Here is a 24,554-nt window from a genome sequence, read left to right as displayed (position 1 = left end):
GATGTAATTCTCCCTCCTGTCCAGGTGCCAAAGGGCTCTGAACAAAGGGGGTCAGCATCCATTCCTGTGATAGAAGCCAGATTCGCATACCAAAAGTGATGGGCTCTTTAAAGCTCCCCTGCCCTGAACTGCTAATTCGCAGGTCCTCCAGTGGGTGGGGGTGTGCCTGTGCAGACTTTGGTTCTGACCTCCTTTTCTTATCTTTTCTTGACTTATAAAGAGCATAGCTATCCTAAGGCCTCCCAGTGCTGTGAGTCAAAACTGTGCACCTAAAGAACTGCCATTGGCCCCTAATTAATTAATATTATAGCCACGTTTTAAGACTTTTTCTAAACTTGGCCTCATTCGACTCAGTTCTTAAACTGTTGGCAATGTATTCCATTGTTTGGGTTAGTGATAGAAGAAAGATCTTCTGCCCCATTTGGCCTTCTGAATGCATGGAACTGTTAGAAGACCCGTGTTGGCGGATCTTAAATTCCTGCTTGGAGTGTAGGCAGTTAGTACGACTCTAATCATATGGGGACCCTTCCAATTTATTACCCTGTGGGTCAGACATAGTGCTTTAAATTTGATTTGATGTTCCACCAGGACCAGTGTAATGAGGTCAGGGCTGTCTTGGCTGAGGAATCTTTAGGTGTCTTATAAATGGTTCTGGCTGCAGCGCTCTCCAGCACTTGTAGACTTTTTTTGAACTGTTTTTGGAGAGCCAAGGTATAGAGAGTTGCCATAGTCCAGGTGTGAAGAAATCCATGAATGGACTACCACCCTTCTGCAAGGGATGGGCAGTAGATACAGAATTTTTCTCAGGGTCTTCAATATGGCGAAGCAAGAACTGGTCCGTTTTTGGCTTGGACTTGCATCGACAGAGAAATGTCCAGCCACATTCCTAAACATTTTTAAGGGGAAGATGGAATGGGTAGCATTCCTAGACTGTTTGGCCAGCCCAACAGTGGCACAGGCGATGGATTATTTCCCAGTACCATCAGTTTGTTCTTCTTTCCATTTACTTGTAGTGAGCAGCTTGCCAAGCAGTTGACCACTTTCTCAAGGCATGGGCCTAACTAAAGTTGAGAGCCCTTGTTTGGGGCAAGGGAGATGATAAGCTGTGTCTTGTCCACACAAGAGGCAATGGACACTCCAAATTCCTTGACAGTGGTCTGACATGGATATTAAAAAGCTTAGGGCTGACTGTAGAACCTTGCGGGACCCCACACCTCAGATGGACAGCCTTAGAATAACAAGGGGGGTTCCTATATCTGGAACAATCTTTCCGTTAGAATTGACAAAAGACTTTCAACAGCAGTACTTCCTATGCCATTTTCCCTCGGACTGAGTGCTAGTGCCTGATGGTCGCTGTGCTTAGGTCGAGGAGGATGATGGCTGCCTCTCCTCCCTTGTCAAGGATTTGTTTGACCTTCTCTGTGACTACTAGTAGCACTAACTCCTGAGAGCAAAGGCCCTCACCCTTGGGGGTCAGAAATTCATCCCTGGTGGCAGGCTGACAAAAATGGTCAGCACACCAGTGGGTGGTAGGTTTGCCTTTCAGGGGGCACCTCAACGGTGCCCTCTGGGTGCATGTATTAATAATACCAACACTGGAATCAGTGTTGGTTTATTACTATGAGATTTTTGATACCAAAAATCCCTATTTTCTCTTAAGTTATTGTATAGCTGGGGAACTCTTTTTCACCAGTGGCCAGCACATTTTATAATGGCTTCCGTGATCACTTGTACTGGCAGCAATGGAACTGACCAGCACAGGAGCATATCTGTGTACGCAGATATGTCCTCGCATGTAATATAAGGCACCCTGTCTTAGGGCTGTAAGGGTGACTTACAAATATTGCAAATATTGCATGCAGTGTTAGGGGACATGGCACTCAGGGTTGTGTTTCATGTCGTTCTCACTTTTGGATCTGTCAATCACAAAGACCAACTCATCCAGAAGCTGAACAGCCTCCCAAAGCCCTTAGAGGACTGTTCCCACCTTCAACCACCAAGCAGCATCTCCCTTAGGCTGGAGGAACCATCCCCCTGCAGCTGCAGGCACCAACTGCAATGACGTGGTGCTTCATCTTGCTGGCCATCAGGCCCACCTCGGGAGCAACTCGTCAGGAAGAGGTTGTAGGGAGTCCAGGTGGTCAGCCCCATTGCTCTCACCAAGTCTCAAGCTGCTGACCCCTCCCAGAGCCGCTTAGCTACTCAGCACCAATAGCCTAGGTACCAGAGCCCTTGCAACTACCAAGGCTTGTGGCATGTCCAGTCTGGACACTAACGATGCCGACACTGACCTTCCTTCTGGATCCACAAGGTCTACATCGAGAGTGACCCTGGTGTCCTGTTTACACTCCCTCTCCAGTTCCCCAAAACAAAGTGAGCGCCTCTAACTACTACGACTCACTGGGCAAAACACCTCTGCACCCAGTGGGCAAAACACATCTGCACCCGAGACCCTAGCACGGGTTCATGTAAATCGACCGTGTCCCTGTGCTCCAAAGACCCTCTAGTGCGGGGTCCCTCTTTGGGTTCTGCTGAAATTGTCCCCAAGTACCCACTTGCAGCCTTACTTTTTGCAGTACTTCTCCATAGACTTTACTGTGTACTGCTCGTGACCACACCTCTGCACCTGGACAAACCACTGCTGATGGTTTCTTGGACCTTGGCCCCTAAGCAACTCAAGTACTAGAACTCACCCTCCAAAAATGTTTGCAAGTATATCTATGCAATGTATTTTTCTCCCATAGGATAACGTTACCACGTTTGCGGCTATACCAATGAAAGTACTTACCTGATTCCGATGATCTTGGTGTCCAAAATTATATAAAAATCTTCTGTGTTAATTTTTTTAATTGGCCGCAAATTTCTTCTTTAGTGTATGTCTCATTTATTAAGTCTGTGTGTACAACATATGCTTAACACTACCCTCTGATAAGCCTAAGCTGCTCGAAAACACTACCACAAATAAAGCACTTGGAATTAATTTAAGCCCTTCCAACCAATAAGGGTCGGCTGTACTTTTTGCATGGTGTGCCCCAACATTGGCACTACTGCTTAAAAAGCCATCTTCCTACAATCGGCCATAAGGCAACCCCCTTAGGGCTTGCTGGCTCATTCCACCACAGACAAAGTTGCGACCAGTGTGTTAGCTCGCATAGTCCCCAGTCGTCGTCGTCCTTGACATCTGCCAGCACGCGACCTGCGAGTGCTTGCACACACTTGCACCGAACACTGCTGTCTTGGTAGTCAAGTCTTTCATGACGGGCACTTTGCCCTTTCGGTCCTCCAGGACTTTTTTTAAATCTGAATCAGTTCACAGACTCGCCTCCAGGGCTTTGGTGTCAGTTCTAAGAAAAGAAATCTGTAGCTAGAAGTGTATCAGATGAACAAGTTATTTACCTTTGGTAATTCCTTATATGGTAGAGATTGACCCTCCCAGCCACTCCGTCTCTGTGAGCCAGTCTTCCTACCTAAATGGTCCTTATAGACCCTTTGCTTCTGTACACTGGTAAAATCAGTCTTCTGACGTAGCTCTTTGCTTCTTGGGCGGAAAGAGTCATGTAAAGAAACTGATGTCAGTTCTCTGGGGTGGGGCCTATATAGGCGCTGCCCACGTCACATCTGGTGTAGACACCACTGATGTGGAGCAATTGACGCCACCTACTGGCATTCAGAGGTACTGCTTAAGATTTCCCAGATCCAGTCTGACGCCTGGGGTGTATTCTAAAGTGAGGAGTCTGTGGCTAGATAAAGTCTCTATCATGTAAGGCGTTCCTGAAGGTAAGTAACTTGTTTGTCATTACTTGGAGAATCTCCAGATGCCACTGATGCTAGAGACATTTCTTCAAATAAGTAATCTGCAGTAAGACTGGGTACCATTCATATAAACCGTTAAGAGAGCTTACAAAATGTTTCTTGTGTGAAGGAAATCAATGTTGTCACCTCTTTGTAGGTACTGTGTTGCTAAAGAAAGGTATAATAGAGAAATATCATTTTTTGTATTCTTAACAGCATGGCGATCAGAACATTGGCATTAATATGAGTGGTCATGTCGTCCGAAATCCAGGTAACATTAAGTTTACAAGTTCTCATCATGAATTATTTTACATCCATACTGTTTAAATGTGACAGTGCAGATATTTTTAATCTCCTATAAAACATTCAGTACTTATTTCTATAAATATATATCGGGATTAAATTACAGAATTTTTTTGTAATTCATGTATTCCATCATCAATAGTTTAATCAGCTGTTATAATGCATTATATTCCACACATCCACCTCCCTCTTTGAAAACTGAGAGTTTTGTTTACCTTTTTCCATATTTAATTTGTGATCCTAACTTTACTCTGCAGTTTTCTGCTTATGCCCCATGAAGTATGTGCAAGGGAAGGATACATGACGGGTATTACAAAAATTAAGGGAAAGATTAAGCTATAGTTTTTCAAATGGCCATGGCATCCACCAAAGGTTTTACATTTTCTTTTTTAAATGTAAATTATTTAAATGTACCTTTATCTTCACTTGAATGCCATCACTTGAGAGACTAAGGGACATAATTTATCTTATTTACTGTAACTGAATCAGGTTTCTTATAAAGCGCAACTACTCACCCTTAAGGGTCTCAAGGTGCAGAGGTGTGAAGGGGTGGAGGTGCCAGTTCTTGAGGTCCTTCCTGAATTACGGCAGTGGTGGGGTTTGCCTGAGGCGAAGAGGCTGGGAGTTCCAGTTCTTTGCACCGAGGTAGGAGAAGGATCATCCTCCAGCCATGGCCTTGCAGATCCGTGGAATGGTGACTAAGGCCAGTTGGGCTGAGCGGAGATGTATGGTGGGAGTGTAGAAGGTAGTTGGTTAAAATGGTTGGGATATGCAATAGCAAACTAGAAAGTTTGTAAACATTAGATAGTACTCTGACTTGAGGAGGTCTTTTAATTCCATTCAGATAAGCTGTTAATAAATATATATTAGAGAGTTATCAATTATTGTTTTCCCTCAATAAATGTTTGCATTAGCATTGAAGAACACAGAACAAACACATCTGTGTTAATCCATACCTTCTGTGTCCTTCTAGGGCACTTCCCATTACTCGTTTTTTCTAATAAGTGTGTTTTTCTTTTCACTTGTGGGAGAAAAGCTGTTTGAAAATTATAATATATATATGTGTGTATATGTATAAGTTTATGTATGTGTATGTATATATATGCAACATGGGCTGGTGCAATAAAAGGTAGTTACGTATCAAACCATATATGTATTGAATTACAGATTTTACGATGCTCTCTTGTATGAGTTCTGACTCTGTGACACTGCTTTGGCAGATGGATAGATACTAAATGTTCTCCGTAATGGCATTCTCTTTACTGTCCATAAACTGTAGAATGATTCATCGCCTATGTGGGATCCTGGTGCGTCATTTTTAAGAGACAACATTATATAGTGTATATGCATGTAGCAGTAAATATATATATATATATATATATTTTTTTTTTAACCCTATTTAAAAATAAAACATAAAGGGAATTTGTAATCTCTGGTAAGCTTAGCACTACGCATTTACGAATTCCTTGTAGGTGTAATACTAGCCTTCCTATTATGCAGGATCAGCAAGTCCGTTTGTTGACTTAAATTTTCTTTATGCTCAATAAAATGAGAAACAAAATGGTTTGATTCCAAATAACGAGAGTTGGGGAGTTCTACAAGTAGCCACCTTGGACCATACAGGCCAGACCCCACGCAATTCTTTTTTACATTTGTGAACTTTAAGCAAACATCCAGAGGTCGAATGTCGCGTGCATGTAGGAGTATGGCTCATTAGGTGTATTTTAAGTAGTTATGGAAGTAGAGCGAATTGCATACAAGTATTTAGATAATGCTTTGAATAGTATCATCTGCACTAGACTCCATTGGAGACCTGTTAAGACTGCAAAATGAGTTCTACACTTAAGCAGATGTTGAGATTTCAAAACTGTGAGTGATCGAATGAAAGCTGGTAGAGTAAACAAGTATAAATCAAATGATGTAAGCTTTAAACCAGTATTGTTTAAAAGCATGCAATGAGCGAGGTTCATGTTTCAGACCAGTTTCATACTGGCAGGGATAGTTGCTGCATGAAATAAGTCAATACTCTGAATTCCCATGTTCCTAACTCAATTTGTTCTTCTGGTGAATACTTCTAAGTGCAGATTCCTCACCTTGTGAATTTCCCATAGGCACCAGACTGAATCTGGAAATTATTGCCGTTGCTGATGCACGCCAGCAGGTGCGACCTCAGGTCTCCATCCTACCACTCTGTCAAAATGAGTTCCATATAGCTGCCCCCCTTGCATGCTGACACAAGTTCTATTTTTTCTACACCTCTAGGCACAGATCTAGAGCGCCCTTTCTACCAATTTCATTTTTTTTGGGGAGCCTTTTTGCTTTTCTTCATGTATTGGCGGTGTTCACAGAAGTTGCCCCGAAGGCGACAGGTTTCAAACCGTGTCACATGTGCTGCAATTAGATGTCTGTTACATACCTGCCCAATGTGTGCCTGTGGTGCCTCAGTACCAAGCAAAACACAGGTCTTGTAAAACATGCTCCCTTATGCACCCTAAAGCTATCAGGTAGAGTAAAGCCAAGCTCTATAATTGAGCAGAAGAAGCGTGGATCTGAAAGAAACACGTTAGTTAGATTCCTCACCTTAGAATATCCCCAGGCGTCAGATTGGATCCGGAAGATTTTTGTAGCAATACCCCTTGCGCGTCGCTAGAAGTCGTCTGCGGCTCCGCGTCCGTCGTTGGCGTCGTGCGCTGGAATGACGTCGTCGGAGTACTTAGACGCCGCCCTCGCGCGCTGACGTCAGTTCTTCTTTTTTCCGCGCCAGTAAGCGCCGATCCGGGAGAGCTACCCCTTTAGTCAATTTTTGACTAACTTTTTGACTCTTTTTGGTCACTTTCTCGACTCTGGTGCCGGTAGGATGCCTGGTTTCAAGGCCTGCGACGACTGTCACCGACTACAGTCGGTGACCGATCATCACCGCCGGTGCCTGTATTGTTTGGGCCTCGACCACGACGCGGAGTCGTGCTCCGATTGTATGGCCCTGACCTCGAAAGCTCGGCGGGAGCGGTCCCGTAAGCTTCTCGAGCTTCGCCACTCGGCTCCGCGCCCCTCTCGATCCTGGTCCAGGAGGAGGTCCAAGGATCGGTCGCGGAGCCGTACTCGACATCGTCGCTCGTCTGGCTCGAAGTCTTCGGGTAAGTCGAAGCGCTCCAAGAAGTCCAAGAGGCGACACTGGTCTTCGGACTCCCCTCGCCGGTCGCGCGACTCGGCCGAGGGTCAGGGTGGTTCCACCCCGCGGCTCCGCCGGAGCCGCAGGCGCCGCGCACGTCCCCATACCCGCCGGTCCCTGGTACTGACGCGACGCCGGCGGAGGTCAGTGCCTTCCTCTCGGCCATGAGGAGCCTGGCCCCGCCATCGACGCCCGCTGGCGCGCCTTCGGGCCCCGCGGACTCGACTGGGCGACCTTGCGCGCCGGCGGCTCCGGCCCCGACACCGCAGGTCCCCGAGGGGCCCGTGCCTGGGCCCCCGTCGACGCCGGTCGACCTCGTCACGCCTCCTCCGCCGGCGTCGACACCGGTGCCACCTCGGATGCCGACTCCGGTCGACGTCGATCCCCGGTTCAGCCCCTGTCCGGTCCCGACGCCGGTGCGGCGCCGCCCGACGCCGCATCCGACGCCGCTAGAGACACATTTTGTCTATCGACCAGCGACGATCATTCCTCCTGTTTACCAGGAATCGGATGACGGGGGCGACTGGGAGGGGTCCGTGGACCCTTTGGCCCTTCAGGGCCAACTTTCACAGGACTGGGCAGATGAACTGGGGGAGGCCAGTGGTTTGGATACCTCACCGGACTCTGGATTCATCTCTCCTCCGACTGTGGCTTCGGAGGAGGGTGCAGCTTTTTCTGTGGTGCTGCGCAAGGCGGCCGCGGCCCTTGGGCTTGAGCTGCCTGCCGTGGCTGTGAGGACTAACATCCTCACTGAGGTGCTTCAGTCTGCCGCATGCTCCACTGAGCCTCTGCTGCAATTCAATGAGGCCCTGATTGACGTTCTGCAGGGCACCTGGTCCAAGCCCTCCACAGTCCCTCCTGTGGATAGGAACGTTGCCAGGTGCCACCGCCCTGCTCCGGGCGACCCCAGTTTTCTGTCCAACACCCCACCCGAGAGTCTGGTTATCCAGGCCTCTACCTCCCAATCCTCCTTCCCGTCCGCTCCTCCGGACCGGGATTCCAAGAGACTGGAACAGTTCGGTAAGAAGCTGTTCTCCTCGCTTAGTTTGGGCCTGCGGTCTTTGAACACCGCCTGTCTCTTGGACCGTTATTCCCACTCTCTGTGGGATACGGTGGAGGACGTGCTGCCCCTGTGCCTGGAGGAGGCCCGGGCACGGCTTTCCTCAGCTCTGGCCGATGAGAGAGATGCAGCGCGCCATGCAATCCGATGTGGACTCGACACTACGGACTCGCTGGGTAGGGCGATTTCTACCACGGTGGCGCTTCGACGTCACGCCTGGCTGCGGTCCACGTCCTTTTCAGGGGATGTCCAGAGCACTCTCATGAACATGCCTTTTGATGGCACTCGCCTTTTTGTTGAGAAAGCGGACAGTGCGCTGGCTCGCTTCAAGGACTCCCGGGCTACGGCCAAGTCATTGGGCCTCTCGGCACCGCGGCCACAAACCTCCGCTTTTCGCTCCTTTCGTGGCCAAGGAAGGGGCACCTCCTCACGTCTGCCTAGCCACCGGCCGCAGAACCAGCCTACACGCGGTCGCGGACGTGGTTTCCGCCGAGGCGGTACTGGAGGACAACGCGGTCAGTCCACATCCACCCCGACAGCATCCGCCTCAAAGCCTTCCTAGTCCGAGCTTTCAGGCCCATTCCTCGCCAGTTGGAGGCCGGGTTCGCCATCACCTGCTCCACTGGCGTCCCATTACTTAGGGCAGGTGGGTGCTGCAAATCGTCTGAAGGGGCTACTCCCTCCCCTTCGAGACGACCCCTCCAGCCATGCCACCGCAGCACCACCGTATCTCCGAGGATCATTTGAATCTTCTGCAAGAGGAAGTTTCGGCCCTCTTGGCCAAAGAGGCCGTCGCGCGCGTTCCGAGCCCAGAAGTAGGTTGTGGTTGTTATTCCCACTACTTTCTGGTTCCCAAGAAGGGCAAAGGAGGCCTACGCCCTATCTTGGTCCTTAGGAACGTCAATGCCTTCCTCCGGAAGGAACGGTTCAAAATGTTGACTTTGGCTCAGGTTCTAGCTGCCCTAGACCCTGGAGACTGGATGGTAGCGTTAGACTTGCAGGACGCATATTTCCACATCCCCGTCCTGCCGGCCCACCGGCGTTAACTGCGGTTCACGGTGGGTCAGGAGTACTTTCAGGTCACCGTGCTCCCCTTCGGCCTTACCAGTGCCCCTCGGGTGTTCACAAAAGTGATGGCGGTGGTCGCAGCTTATCTGCGCAGATTAGGGGTTTCAGTCTTCCCCCTATCTCGACGACTGGTTGTTGAAGGCGGGCTCGCCCCAGGCAGTCGTCTCCCACCTCCAGACTACGGCGGATCTCCTGCATTTGCTGGGGTTTTCCATCAACGTGCCGAAGTCACACCTGAGCCCCTCTCAGAAGCTCCTCTTCATCGGAGCAGTTCTCGATTCGGCGCAGTTCCGGGTTCATCCGCCGGAACAGCGGGTCCGGGATATACAGGCCCTCATTCCCCTCTTTCGGCCTCTATCCTGGGTTTCGGTCAGGCTAGTGTTGCGGCTTCTGGGGCTGATGGCCTCCTGCATCCTACTAGTGCATCACGCCAGGCGGCGCATGCGGGCTCTGCAGTGGGACCTGAAGTTTCAGTGGGCCCAGCATCACGGCAACCTGTCCGACCATGTCTTGATCTCAGTTGCAGTGGTGGCTCACGGACCGCGATTGGGTCACGGGCAAGAGCCTCTCCCTACCCCTACCGGAGCATGTCGTAGTGACGGATGCGTCCCTCCTGGGATGGGGTGGCCATATGGGAGAGGTGGAGATCAGAGGCCTCTGGTCTCCGGCGGAGTCTCGCCTCCACATCAACTTGTTGGAGCTGAGAGCGATCCGACTTGCACTGAAAGCCTTCCTTCACTCTGTCCAGGGAAGTGTCGTGCAGGTGTTCACGGACAACACCACCGCCATGTGGTATTGCAACAAACAGGGCGGGGTGGGATCGTGGACCCTTTGTCAGGAGGCTCTGCGCCTCTGGACATGGCTGGAACACCAGGGCATCACCCTGGTGGTTCAACATCTGGCGGGCTCTCTGAACGCCAGAGCAGACGAACTCAGCCGCCGGTGCATGATGGATCACGAATGGCGTCTGAACTCCGAGGTGGCGCAAGGTCTCTTGCAGCAGTGGGGAGAGCCTTGGTTAGATCTATTCGCCACCGACGAGAACGCGCAATGTCAGCAGTTCTGCGCGTTGGAATTTCCAAGGCGGCACTCGCTCGGCGACGCTTTTCGTCGCGAGTGGAGTTGCGGTCTGTTATACGCCTATACCACTTCTGCCCAGAGTGCTGAAGAAGATCAGGCGCGACCGGGCCCAAGTCATCTTGGTGGCTCCGGATTGGGCACGAAGGTACTGGTATCCCGAGCTACTCAGTATGTTGACCGATCCTCCGATACGTCTGCCCCTTCGGGAGGATCTTCTGTCGCAGCAGCAGGGGACGGTCCTCCACCCGAACCTCTCCAGCCTCCACCTCCATGCGTGGAGATTGAGCGGCGGCAGTTGATGCCATTTGACTTGCCTCCTGAAGTCTGTGATATCATTCTGGCAGCCAGGCGTCCCTCCACAAAGACGATATACGCCTCCCGGTGGAACAAATTTGTGGCATGGTTCACAGCAAAGGCTGTGGATCCCCTTTCTGCCCCTCTTTCTGAGGTTCTCCTCTTTCTTCTTTCTTTGGCCCAGCAGGGCTCTGCCTTGGGCACCTTGAAAGGTTATCTTGCTGCCATATCTGCCTTCTTACGGCTTCCTGATCAGCCCTCTCTTTTCAAGTCCCCTATAGTTTCACGCTTTCTTAAAGGCATTACTCACACGTTCCCTCCTGTCCCTTTCGTAATGCCTCAGTGGGACTTGAATCTTGTCTTAACATTCCTGATGTGCGCTCCCTTTGAGCCTCTTCACAATTGTCCTCTTCGTCTTATAACTCTTAAGACTGCTTTCCTGGTAGCCATCACCTCGGCTAGACGGGTGAGTGAGCTCCAGGCTCTATCGTCCAAGCCTCCTTTTCTATCTGTTCATCCGGACAAGGTTGTCCTTTGGCCTCGTCCTTCCTTTCTACCAAAAGTGGTGACCCCCTTTCATCTTGGGCAATCTGTCACCTTGCCCACGTTCTTTCCACCTCCGCATCCTTCCAAAGAGGAAGAGCGGCTCCACCGTCTGGACCCAAAACATGCGCTCTCCTTTTATTTGGACCGCACGAAACAGTTCCGGGTGGACGACCAGCTTTTCGTTGGCTACGTGGGTGCTAAGAAGGGAAAAGCTGTGCACAAACGGATCATCTCCCGGTGGGTCGTTTTGTGTATAAAAACCTGTTATTCCTTGGCAAAAAAGGACCCTCCTGTTGGGCTGCGAGCCCATTCTACTCGGGCCACAGCGGCTACTACTGCTTTGGGACGGGGAGTCCCCTTGCAGGACATCTGTCAGGCGGCGACGTGGGCTTCGCTGCACACATTTGCCAGGCATTATTGCCTAGACAGCCAAGTCCGGAGGGATGGCTTCTTTGGCCGTTCTGTCCTCCAGGACTTTCTGGTGTGATCTTGGTTCGCAGACCCACCACCGGGGTTGGTATTGCTTGGGTATCTATTCTAAGGTGAGGAATCTAACTAACGTGTTTCTTTCAGATGAACAAGTTACTTACCTTCGGTAACGATGTATCTGTAAGAAACATTAGTTAGTTAGATTCCTCACCGACCCACCCATCCTCTCCGTTCTGCGAACTGACATCTAGGGTTAAGGTTATCCTTTTCAGGCCCCTAGATTTTATTTTTGGCACCAGTGTCGGTCTCTTGCATGGCTCTGCATTCCTGGCGCAGAAAGCTATGTACAAGAACTGACGTCAGCGCGCGAGGGCGGCGTCTAAGTACTCCGACGTCATTCCGGCGCCCGGCGCACGACGCCATTGACGGACGCGGAGCCGCAGACGAAGCCTAGCGACGCGCAAGGGGTATTGCTACAAAAATCTTCCGGATCCAGTCTGACGCCTGGGGATATTCTAAGGTGAGGAATCTAACTAACTAATGTTTCTTACAGATAAATCGTTACCGAAGGTAAGTAACTTGTTCGTCAGTCCTAGTCCAGTTCGCAAAGCCAGTCAGACTCACCTTTGTCAGGTAAGTCAAAGGTGACCTTGAGGGACAAGTTGTAGGAAAAGCACAGGAAAAGTAAGAAAGCTCTTTGTTGACCAGATGTCCTCATGGCAGGGAAAGGCCACACTTTTAGTGTTGGAGTAACTCTAACTTTGCTTTTCTCTTCAGGTCCACTGTCAAATCTGGAATTGATGTGCTCCAAGTTCCCCATTCAGTTGTCAACTTTGCATTGGATTGCGCCCTTCAAGAAGTCATGTTGTAAAATTTCAAATCCATTCCAACTCTCTCGGGAGTTCCTTCCGGTCTCATGCAACCATCAGGCTTTCAGTCTAACTTCTGCCAGTAAGCCCTTTCCCAGTGCTGACTGAGCTGAATGAAGTCCCTTTCATTCTTTGCCACCTTTGGTGCTGCCAATTGTTTCTCCACTTCCTGATTCTAGTCCTACTTGGATGAGAGTCCTCCTTCTGTCATGATATACCATAACGAAGGCACAACCCTGTATGGAGAAAGTGCCCTCCTGTTCTGCACTGGATTTGCCGTTGGAGCCCCAAACTAAAGAAATTCCCTCATTTGCAGAAGTTTAGGAATTGCCACTCCCCACTGAAGAGACTAAGGCTAATCTTGTTACTGAACATTTGCAGCCAGGACCTTCTACTTCAGAGCCTCTGTTGCCATTTAAATAACTGTTTACACTCAGATGCGGTTAGATTGTTCCATTATCCTCTCCAAGGAAGTATTGATTTTACTTCTAATGGGGATGATTGAGATTGTATCATAGGCGCAGCAGGGAATGGGTGGTCGATTATGATAATTCCTAGGCCTGAGAAATTATGGGGGCTTAATACAGATTCTAGGCCACATGATGAAGACCCGTGCTCAGATTCTGCTGGTCTTGTGGGCATGGCTTGCTTTTGCCTAAGATGGCTGCACAGTAGTGGAGCTCCCTTTCCCTGGCCCTGTATTACCCAACTAATGTTGCTGGTTTAGAACGATGTCTCCAAGCACACACAAATCCAAAGGTGAGATCGTGGTTTGTTGTCTTTTATTCAAACATATTAGACACACACCTTCACCAACATGTGTTTCGTCTATTGCTGTTCCAATTTTAGCAGACTTCGTCAGGGCTTTGTATTCGATCTGATTGGACTTTAATGTATGTGTTCAGATTGGAGAATTCCACATAAGATTCACATGTATTCTTATTATCCTTGCTTTCTGCCGCAAGTAATTAGTGTGTTAGTGATTTGTAGTGATTCTGTCATTGACGTACTCTTCTCATGTCAGGTCCCCAGAGAACGCGCGACCGGCATGGTAACCACGCCGGTCTGTTGTGATTGGAACATCAATAGACGAAACATGTGTTGACGAAGGGGCGTGTCTAATATGTTTGAATAAAAGACAACTGAAACCACTATCTCACCTTTGGATTTCTGTGTGCTTGGAGACGTTGTTTGCATATTCTGGGCCCTGTCCAACTGAGAAGGAATGGATGGCTCCTTCTCCTCCTGAAGCACCAAAAGATGCATGAACTGTGAATGAACAATAATATATACTCCCCATAACACCACTGTGGTAGAATGCGCCTATCTGAAAGAATCAAGTTAGTTATAGGGCTGAATGTTGTGTCGCTGCACGTAGAGTTGGATTGGGGCCACTGTGGCCCTCTGACACGCTCTAAGCTGTCCTAGCTAGAGGCGACTAATGCAGTTGGAGTGTAGCAGCGACCTGACAAAGTCATCAGTGGTGCCCACATACACATCTGAGGAGTGGCCATGGTGTAATCCCAGCAAATATGCAGATTGAACCTGTCACTGGTTAGTTGGCATGGCCCCAAGGTCTAAGATGGCAAGCGCCTAGTGACCTAGCGATGATAATGTAATGAAAGCTGCAAACCCAGCTAAAATTAAGTTATCAGGCCAGCATGCCTCAATATTTTTAAAGAAAACAAGTGGGGTCCGAAGGTTTGGGCCTACCCCTCGCTGACACGAAGACACATATCTCCGATGCTGCTACTTTCTGGATGGAAACCATATTAATGCTGCACCGCCCTAACCGTGAGGGGAGAGACTCTCCCAGCACTGCTGATTTGACATTTGTAGGAAGCTTGCTCTGTATATACTATACCAAAGTGGGGTATAGTGTGCGCAGAGTCCAGTGGAACCCAAAAGGTAGGCAGAGGTAAAGTAGATAGCACTTTACTCTTTATTTGTGGTAGTGTGGTCGAGCTGTAAGGCTTTATCAGAGGACAGTGTTTAGCATTTTTTGTACACACTCAGTCAGCAAATGAATTCACACACTCAAAGACTGAACTTCAGACCAATTGGTTTTTGTATAAAAACATTCTTTTAGTTATTTTATTTTCTAGAACCAAGCAAGGCTGGCACAGGTAAGCAATAAATACTTTACAGTAGTAATGCAGTTGTATCACAGTTTGGATTGCAATTGTATATGCACTTAGTTTTGATTTACAGTACTGTTACTGAAAAATGCAATGCTTTGGAAATACAGTACATATACTTTGAATGGGCTTTTTAGTAAAATGACCAGTACATTACTTTCAGATTACTTTTCTTACAGAGTGTAGTATACCTGGATACTACACTGGGACATTTCCTGCAAACAGGTAAGTAAAAACGTTTTTGTTATTTAGTACATTTGTAAAAGGTTTTCATAGATTTTCCAATTCCATACTTTGACACTTTTTCATAGAAAAACAGTCAAAGTTATCCTATGGAGGAAAATAGTGTTATAGGTTAGCAGGTAAGTACTTTGTTGTGGGAGTTGGTATTCTGGGGTTAGACTCAGGGGTCCCCCCATGGTCAAGGATGCACTCTTGTTACACCCTCAGCGGCAGTAGGGCGACCGGGTGCAGAGTGCTATGGCCCAATGTTGTCCAATGGGGGCTAGGGGGCCTCCGGTTGGTGGCTGCTGAGGAGCAGGCCACTGGGTTGTGAGAGCAAAGCTCCTGGACTTATGCTCAGGGCAAATGGGGGTTTAGGCCTGCACAAAAGATGCACCCTCAGCGGCACTGGGGCGGCTGGGTGCGGAGTGCTGTTTGGCGTTGGGTGCCCTATAGTTTTCAATGGGGAGTCTCCGGTTTGCAAAGGCACTGCATGCTCGGGGACAAAGGTCTTCTGGGTGTGACTTGGAGAGGTATGTTGGGAGTTGGTTGGGCCACCAAAGGCCGTGGACCGTCGGGTGCAGGGATGCCTTTTAGGATCGGATTTTCTTACCAGCTCCTGGTCGCGCTTGGGGGGACCTTCCGGTTTGAGGCTGCAGGCATCGGCTGGAGGCAGGTCAGGGTTCGCCACATCTCTGGTCAGGATCGCCAGGGAGACCTCCTCTTGGTCTTGGGCCACTCAGACTAGGGCCGTGGGCATCAGGTGCAGAGTTGTGCAAACTTGCGGATCCTTGTGGAGCTGGAGTCTGTTGTTGAACACATCTGGTGTTCACGGGAGACAGAGTCGTTGGGATGGAAGGCAGGCAGGTCTTCCGGGTTTCTCTAGGTTGCTGGCTGCAGGACACACCAGGATTTCGCTGGAGCAGGATCGAGGTGTGGTCAGGCCAGTAGGGTTAGGGCCAAGTCAGTGGGCATCCTCCTCTTATTAGCTTCGGCACGGCTGTTAGTTCCTCCTTCTTCTTTTCTTCTTCTGGTTTCTTGTCTGAGGAAGCAAGGTTCAGGGGTGGCCCTAAATGCTTGATTTAGGGGCGTTACAGGTAGGTAAAAGGGTGGGCCCAATGGGTCCCCTTCCTGGGGTGGGTACACTCCCTAATGTGCCACTCTCCAGTGGGAGGGGGAATAAGCCTTTCCTTGGTTGGCTGGGTCCCCCCCATCTGCAAGATGGCGGGACTGAGAGTTGTGCTTCGACTCGCCTCCCCCATCTGAGGGGTGGAGTTGGCAGAGGTGGGCACACCGCTCTTCCTCACTTGTTTTTCCTGCCGGTTCTCCCGCCCAAAGTGGGGGTCTGAACCAGTGGGGACCAGTTGCTGAAAGCAGCAAGAGGCCTGGGGATGCTCACAAAGGCAGGGGAGGAGGTATAGCACCTCATCCCAGGATGTGCATTGTTTCAGGCCCCCGAGAGCAGCCGGCTGTCGACCCAGGGGTTCAGAAACATGTCTGGTGGTGGCAGCTGAAAGCAGCCACTCAGTCTGGACACTAGTGGTAGGTCGTTTTTTTCACCACTGTGTGCATTTTTCATTAAATCCCTCACTGGCATCAATGTGAGTTTAATGTGCTGAGAAGTTTGATACCAAACTTCTGAGTTTTCAGTGTTTTCCATTATGGTGCTGTGATGTGCGTAATGACAAACTCCCAGCACCAATTACTCTTAATGGCAGCACTTCACTTACAAAGCCGAAGAATGGTCTTAGACACTATAGCGGTTCAGGGGTCATGCACCTGTACCCTCACCACTGGTATAGTGCACCCAGCTAGAGGAGTGACTGATCTATGCCAGGGCAGTGGGTTGTAGGCATGGCACACAGGGATGTGTGCCATGCTGACTCTTCACTTTGTTCTCCACCAAGACATGCAGCCCGCAAAGGAAGTGTGAGAGTGTAATGGTACAGGGCCTCTGAGGGTGGCACAATAAGTGCTGAAGCCCTTAGAGGTCTTCCAAGGTCACAGTGCCTTGGGTACCTGTGGTACCATTAACTTGGGGCTGCCTTGTGGTCAGAGATTCCAATTGGGTTTGGTTTTTAATGCAGGTTAAGGGAACGAACATAGGCCCTGGGCACCTGATTGGCTGGAGCCCAGGACACAATCAGACAAAGCACATCAGAAGTTCAGCAATTGGGGGCAACCATTCAGAAATAGGGCACTTTCTCACAACCTTTAGATAGGTTGACTTATTGTTTAGACAGCCACTGCTGATCATCACTGCCTCCTGTAAGCTCCCCATAATGCAGTGCCATCATGGGGAAACAGACGCCAAGCAAGGCAAACTAACATTTGAACAAATAAGGGCACCTACCTCATGATCCATGATCATTTGGATGAGGCTGAATGCAGGCTCTCTGTGATGGAGGATGATGTACCGACTTTGCAAAATTCGCTGCAGCGACTTGAGAAAGAGATTGCTAGAATAGCTGACAAAACTGACATCAAATCCGGATCACACAGTGTAAGGAAACAGCCTTTTTACAGGTCATTCTCCCCCCCCCCCCCCCCCCCCCCCCACACACACACACACACACACCCACTCACACGCACTTTTTGCCCTTTGCCCCTATTTTGACTAGAAGGCACTGGTATAATGGCTCTGAACCTTAAAGCAGTATGTTTGATTGGCTTACACCCGATTAGCACAGTTCACTTTTTTTGTGAGTCACTAGTATATTGTGCCTGGGGTACCTAGAGCCAGTACCTTTTCATGGGCTGCTGCACTAGTTGTGCCACTGCAAGTGTGAAAAGGTAAAACATGCCTCACAGACTGCCACTGCAGAATGGAAGACCAGTTTTAAACTGCTAACTCTATTTTGCCATTTAAGGTAATGGCAAAACCCAGTCTTCCTTTTTATAATATATATGTAAGTCACCCCTAAGGTAAGCCTATCGAGCTTTAGGCAGGGTGCTGTATATTAAAAGGTGTTCCAGCAGTAAACACCTTTAATTTTAGTTTTTACCGTGGAAAAGGCTTGTAGCCCCATTGGCGTGTGCAGAGTTACAGGCTGACACATCAGCTCTGCTAACTTCTGACTGGAACTGGTAAAGTTGGTCTGTTATCATATCAAAAGAATCAGTGCAATAAATCGATTTTAATAGGTAGATCGAATTTAATGTCACTGGTGGGCAAAGTGCAACTTTAGAAGTTGCCATTTTAGTTGCACACAACCACTGTCTCACAAACAGCCTTATGCCCTCCTAGGGACACGTGTAAATGACACCCAGGAAAGGACTCAATAGAAGCCTGTATGTTGGAGAGGTATTACCTCTTCCTGGCAGGAAGCCACATGGGTGTTAACCCAAAAGGTGAGCTTCAAAGTAGAAGCCAACTCTGATGGGCAAATGGGAAACACTTGAGAGAGGGGATGCTCTATTGTTTAGGCAGACCAGCTGACACTAGCAACAGTGGGGAAACTGGTTGTCAAACCGGTTTTCCAGGGGCATCTAGCCCCCTTGGTACACACTTATCTGTGTTGGGCTAGGGAGCTCTGTACACCAAGTGAGGGATTCTGTCATGTTGGAAGTGGCCAGAATGGAGACTTTCTCCAGTATTGGAGCTTTCATAGATTCACATGCCTGAATCATTCCCCGTCGTCGAGACGGGAGTCTCTAGTACATAAAAAAGCATTGCTTAGTAGTATAGCAAACTGAAAAAAGGCCTAGGCCCATTTTCCTTTTGCAACCCATAACCTTCATTATGTAAAAAAGGACTAAACTTGTCTCTGAACCAATCAGAGCCTCTCACCCTCTAGAACACTCCTGAGAGAACCTTCTGCCCCTCAGATTTTCTACCGCACGTTGTGCTAGGGAGTCTCCTTTGAACTCTGCTCAAATTCTACAGTTTGGTTCTACTTCATTCTAGATTGAAGAGTTTATTCTACTGCTTTTTTCTTCACCAACTCCTGAGGATGGCTGACAAGGAAAAGAAAGGTTTATTTAGAGCCTGTTATTATTATTATTATTATTTATTTTTATAAAGCGCGTAGTCACCCGGAAGTATCCCAGCGCTAGTGAAACCCTAGTTCAGCAGACCTGAGGAACGGGAGCTGAGAGCAGAGAAGGGGAGGGGTAAGGAATCAAACACAGGGGAGTATGAGAGCTAGGGAAAGAGATGCGTCTTTAGCAACTTCCTGAAGCGCAGATATTGAGGTTCAAGACGTAGGTCGCGGGGGAGTGAATTCCAAAGACGAGCAGCTTGTACCGAAAAGCGTCGTCCTCCTGATCGGGCTTTCCTGAATCTTGGGGTATTAATGAGGTTTTCTGTGTTAGAACGGAGGGATCTGGTGGTTTTGTAAGGGATGATGAAGTTGCTGAGAACTGGGGGGCCTTGGTTGTGCAACGTTTTGTGGACGAGGCACAAGGCTTTGAATTTGACTCGCTCCCTTATGGGGAGCCAATGAAGGAGTTTAAGAGCGGGTTTAGCAGATGATCTGGCCGGGGTGTTTGTGATGATCCGGGCAGCGGTGTTCTGAATTCTTTGAAGTTTATTCAGGGTCGCTTCGGGAGCGCCGAGATAAATCACATTACTGTAGTCTAGTCTCGATATTACGAGACCTTGGATTAGTAATTTCTGGGATTTAGGAGGAAGAAGGGGCAGGACTTTCCTCAAAGATTTTAGAAGGCCAAAGCAGGTCCCTGCTACCTTCTTTGCTTGCGAGGTGAATGAGAGATCAGAATCGATCCATACACCCAGACTTTTCACCTCTGTTTTTGGATCAGGGGGAGGACCTAGACAGGCTGGCCAGCTGTCCAGGGGGAGTGCGGTTCCTTTCGGGCCAAGTATAAGGACCTCGGTTTTTGTCCCATTTAGCTTTAGGGCTGATCTATTCATCCAGCGATGGACCTGCGTAAGGCAGTTGAAGAGATCAGCTTTCTGTTGTTTGGGATGGGACAGGGACACCACTAGTTGTGTGTCGTCAGCATAGCTGACGACGCTCACTCCGAATGGGGTGATAACCTCCTCCAATGTGGACATATAGATATTAAATAATGTGGGGCTCAGGGAAGAGCCCTGAGGCACACCACATTGGAGGGGCATTTCGGATGAGCGGGCGTTCTTCTCCCAAATCTGATATGACCGTTGGGCCAGGAAAGATGCAAGCCAAGATAAGGCTGTGCCTTCCACTCCAACTCCTGAGAGTCTTTCAATAAGGAGTTGGTGGTCAACGGTGTCGAACGCTGCGCTAAGGTCGAGGAGGATCACTGCCACTGATCCTCCCCCATCCAATAGCGCTCTGGCCTCCTCTACCGCTGCCAGGAGGGCGATGTCGGTGCCCTGCCCTGGTCGGAAGCCCGTCTGAGAATTTTTTAGTTTGTTATTGGCCTCTAGGAACTGCGAGAGTTTCCTATTAACTAACTTTTCCGCGATCTTGCTGACTCCTGGGAGTAAGGAAATGGGCCTGTAGTTCGCCAGATTCTCAGGATCGAGAGAAGGCTTCTTCAGTAGGGCTTTTACAACAGCCTTCTTCCAGCTCAAAGGTACAACTCCTTGTTGGAATGAGGTATTGATCAGATGAGTAAGGGAGGGGATGATAGTGGGGGCTACCTCCCTAAGGATCCGCAGAGGCGCAGGGTCGCTAGGGGAGCCGCTCTTCAAGGAATTGAACGTATTTCTCACTTCGTCTATCGTGACCTGGCCCCAGGTGGACAGACACGAGGCGGATGTCGTGTGTGAGAAAGCGGTTTCTTCCCCCGGGCTCGAGGGCGGGATAGAGTCCAAAATTAGACGGATTTTGTCGTGGAAGAAAGTAGCCAATTGTTGGCATTTCTCCTGGTCGGCTTTGGGGTCGGAGGGAAAACCCAGTCCTTGTTCTGAAGGTTTTAAAAGCTCTTTCAGGATGACGTATGATTCCTTACTGGAGCATCCCGCTTTCTCTATTCTCTCCTGATAAAACACGCTTTTGGTTTTGCGAATAGCGTTTTTATAGGTTAGAAGAGAAATAGAGTAGCTGTTTTTGTTGGTTCCTGATTTGTCGCGTCTCCAAGAGCGTTCGGTTTTCTTACACTCTTGGCGCAGAGCTTTAAGCTCTGGAGTATACCATAAAGCGGGGTATAGTCTTTTGGGCTGTTTGAAGGTGGTGGTTTTCGGGAGTATCGTATCTAGAGACGAAGTAATCCAAACACTAAATTGCTTGTCAGCCGTATTGGAGTCAGAGGAAAGTTCGGGAATGGAATCTGCAAGGGAGGCAGCCCATTTCTCAGGTGACAATTTGCGCCATTGACGGTCGGTGACCTTAGTTTTAGGGGTTGGGAGGATAGGTGTGTTGATTTCCCAGGAAAAAGGGACCAGGTAATGGTCCGTCCATGGGAGGGTCACGGGTGATTTGGTGGTAACTGTTGCTATATTGGTGAGAATAGGGTCCAATAGGTGGCCCTTCTCATGGGTAGGCTCGTTGTTCACTAGATGGATCTTTAAAGATGTTAGGTCGTGTTTAATGTCCGAGGCTCCTCGGTCCGTGGGGTCCAAGAAGTGAAAATTCAAATCACCTAGCATAAGAAAGTTGGAGGTGGAGGAAGCTAGTTGTGATACAAATTCAAATATTGAATTGATAAAGTTGCCAGGGGCACCTGGGGGGCGATAAATCAGTAGCCCTGCCAGGGTGAGAGCTGGGGAGATTTGAATGGAAAATTGGCCACTCTGCAGTCCTCGATACAGGCGTTAGTTGTCCTACAAATGAATTGTTCCCTATGAATTATAGCTATCCCGCCTCCTCTCCCTTTAGGTCTATTTAGGGCTTGGCAATGATACCCTGTGGGGAGGGCCGCGACGACATCCGGGTCGGTGATGTCGGATAGCCATGTTTCCGTTAGGAACAGTAGGTCAAGATCCTGATTTTGGACCAAAAGATTTACTTCGGTAGCATGTTTGGGGAGCGAGCGGCAGTTAAGAAGTCCCATCTTCAGAGCGAGTGTGGTAGATTTCAGGGAAGGAATCGGGTTGCATCGTGGGCAGGTCGAGAACGCATTGCCTGCGGTAAACGTGTGGTAGCAGGTAAGGATGTTATTAGGTCGTAGTGCGCGTAATGTATCTGCCGTATACATCACTCGCTCCTGAGGGCCACCAGGCAGAGTAACGGGGCCTGGGGCCGTCTGGGCCCGGACAGGCCCAGACGGGCTTGCCTTTGGCGCGCCTTCGGCGCGCTGACGGCGCGCCCGCTGCGCCCGTCCGCTGCGCGTCCGGTGATTGCACATCTTTAAAGGAGGAAAAAGGGGCGTGTAGGGGCCTGCAGTCACTCGTACAACACTGTAACCATTACATGTGTGGGTCCCTACCCTTCCCCTACAGTCACTAGTATCGCGCTGTAACCTAGAGATGCGAGGTGTCCCTCCCCCACTGCCTTCAGTCACTTGTATAGCGCTGTAACCATTAGATGTGTGGGTCCCCGCCATCCCCCCACTGCCAGCAGTCACATTGATTCCACTTTATTTAGATTTGGCCCAGAAAATCATTACCTACAAAATTGAGCTCAGAGTGCTCATGCTCTGGCATGGACCATGGTCTACTACAGCCCTCGAGTCTCATTGGGTGGGGCTTAGTGAACTAATGTCAATAAAACATGCAAGTAATATCTCGAGGCTCCGCACTGTTAAGGCCCTTTTGCAGTGGTTAATCCTTGACACATACTGGGACTCCGGAGTCTGTGTGTCAAATCCAAAAGTCCCGTCTTGCAGCTGTTTACTGGGGCAGTGCTGTGATGGACAATATACAAAATCGTAAAGAATCACACTCTGTTTTTATCGATTTTAAACCGACCCAATTATTTGAGAGCACGATTGATTAAATTGTTCCTCCACTAGCAAAGAAGCAATATCGACAGTTCAGGTATGGGTGCCTACCTGTAAAAACTTTTAAAAGAAAGTGGCACAAAGAAATGGACATGATGGACGAGAACTGTACTTGTGCCAAGGAGGACCTGAGAGACTGTAGCACATTTTATTTTGCCCTCTGTATAGACCCTCTCGAGCTTAGTGGATAGTTCCACTTTGCAGAAACCTGGGAGCCAGGAAGCACCAGGAGGCGTCCAGAATACTGCAGCCAGACACATCTCGTATTATTGTATTCTGTATGGCCAAGTTGCTAATGGCAATGTGGCTCAGACGTGCCAGGTGCTCGCTTGGTAGTCCATAAGTTGGGGTCCCTTCATACTGTTTTGTGCCACTTGGACAAACTCTAGCGGACTTATGTCTTTTAGCATCTATAGAAGATATTGTATTTTACATCTTGTTTTTAAAACAAAAACATTTTTATGGTAAATATCTGTAGTCTTTTAAAATGATTTTTTTCTCTGCGGCCACTGTAATGGACCAACAAAAGAGTATTGAAAGTTTTATGTTGTATCATTTGAGTTTGTGTGCGCTTTGTTCTGTGTAGTACCTTTTTGATCCACAGTGATCTATTTTTTTTTAGATTTTTTTTTTAGTTTGAGTCTTCGTCCATCTGCCTGCCCTCTGCCTGTCTCATGGGTGTCTTTTAGAGAAAATGGGTACATTTATCCTCTTTGTGGATAGCGTTGAGCTGCTCCTCCAGCGAGATCAACCAATATGAGGCTGTGAGTCAGAGGTCTGCTTTGATATTAATTTTAGTCGGATTACGATCTTAAAAGTATCCCATTTTACTTCTTTTACAAAAATGTTTAGCACCCAATCAGGAAGCTACCCAAGGGAGGAGCAGAAACACAAAACTACCCAATCCAAATCAGGCACTGACCCATGTGTACCCAGACACTAGACCACCCCCCCCCCACCCCCTAGACTGTGGATCAGGTGCGCACGCGAGGGGTGTCAGAGCACACCCAAGAGGTTATACTGCACTTTAGAAACTATTTAACAGACACATCAGACCTGCTCTTTGCTTTTATTCCTCTCTTTAATCCCCATTCTGGAATCCAGCCAAGAAGGGGGAGAAATCTTACACAAAGAACGAGGCCAGCCGTGTTAAAACCCAACAATTTTAAGAACGCACAGCAGAATGCACATTAAAAAAAGAAATAAATAGATTCAATCCCGGATTAAAAAGAAAACCTTCTCTGATGAGACGTGTAAATCACTTTGTACTTCAGGTAAAATGTTGTCCCATTGAGAGCAGGGCAGGCTTCACCCTGGATATCAGAGGCTGAGTGAGTGAATGAGGGAGATCGTGCAATGGAAGCGAGAGCGCCAGCTGAAATCAGAAGACAGAACAGAGGGATTAGAGGAACAGAGGTCTGGTGAGGACAGGAGTGGGGGAGTCAGCAGCAAGAGTCCCCCCTGTGCCGCCTGTTCAAAGAAAAGGCTATATACAGACGACCCTCATAAGGATTGCATATACTGTCTTTACCCACACCATCAGGCAAAAGAATGTAAGGTATGTCGTACCTTTTCTAATAAAACGCTGAGGGATCGTGTAGGGAGGCTTTTACTGTGGCTTCAGAAACTTAAGACCAGGAAAGGCGTTGTGTCTAGTGACAGTGAGGAGGCGTCAACAACTTTTAGGAGATCTCAGAAAAGAGACAGATCTCCTCAGGCTAATACCTCAGGGGAAAGACCTGAGAAGGCTCTTA

At 48.8% G+C, this 24,554-nt stretch overlaps 1 protein-coding gene across 3 annotated transcripts in view; it reads left to right on the top strand.

Annotated features, from left to right (window-relative positions):
* CHD1 (chromodomain helicase DNA binding protein 1) overlaps positions 1-24,554 on the top strand; it is a 1,484,343-nt gene that overhangs the window by 1,340,819 nt on the left and 118,970 nt on the right. For all 3 annotated transcript variants that reach the window (XM_085632544.1, XM_085632543.1, XM_085632545.1), the window contains one exon: positions 4,009-4,063. In XM_085632544.1, the coding sequence (XP_085488670.1) occupies positions 4,009-4,063 (55 nt within the window). The remainder of the gene's footprint in view (positions 1-4,008; positions 4,064-24,554) is intronic.

The sequence above is a fragment of the Triturus cristatus genome, chromosome 2_1, assembly GCF_964204655.1.
Source record: "Triturus cristatus chromosome 2_1, aTriCri1.1, whole genome shotgun sequence".
NCBI lineage: Eukaryota > Metazoa > Chordata > Amphibia > Caudata > Salamandridae > Triturus > Triturus cristatus.
Note: the sequence above shows the minus strand (reverse complement) of the source record. Positions and strands in the feature narration are given on the sequence as shown.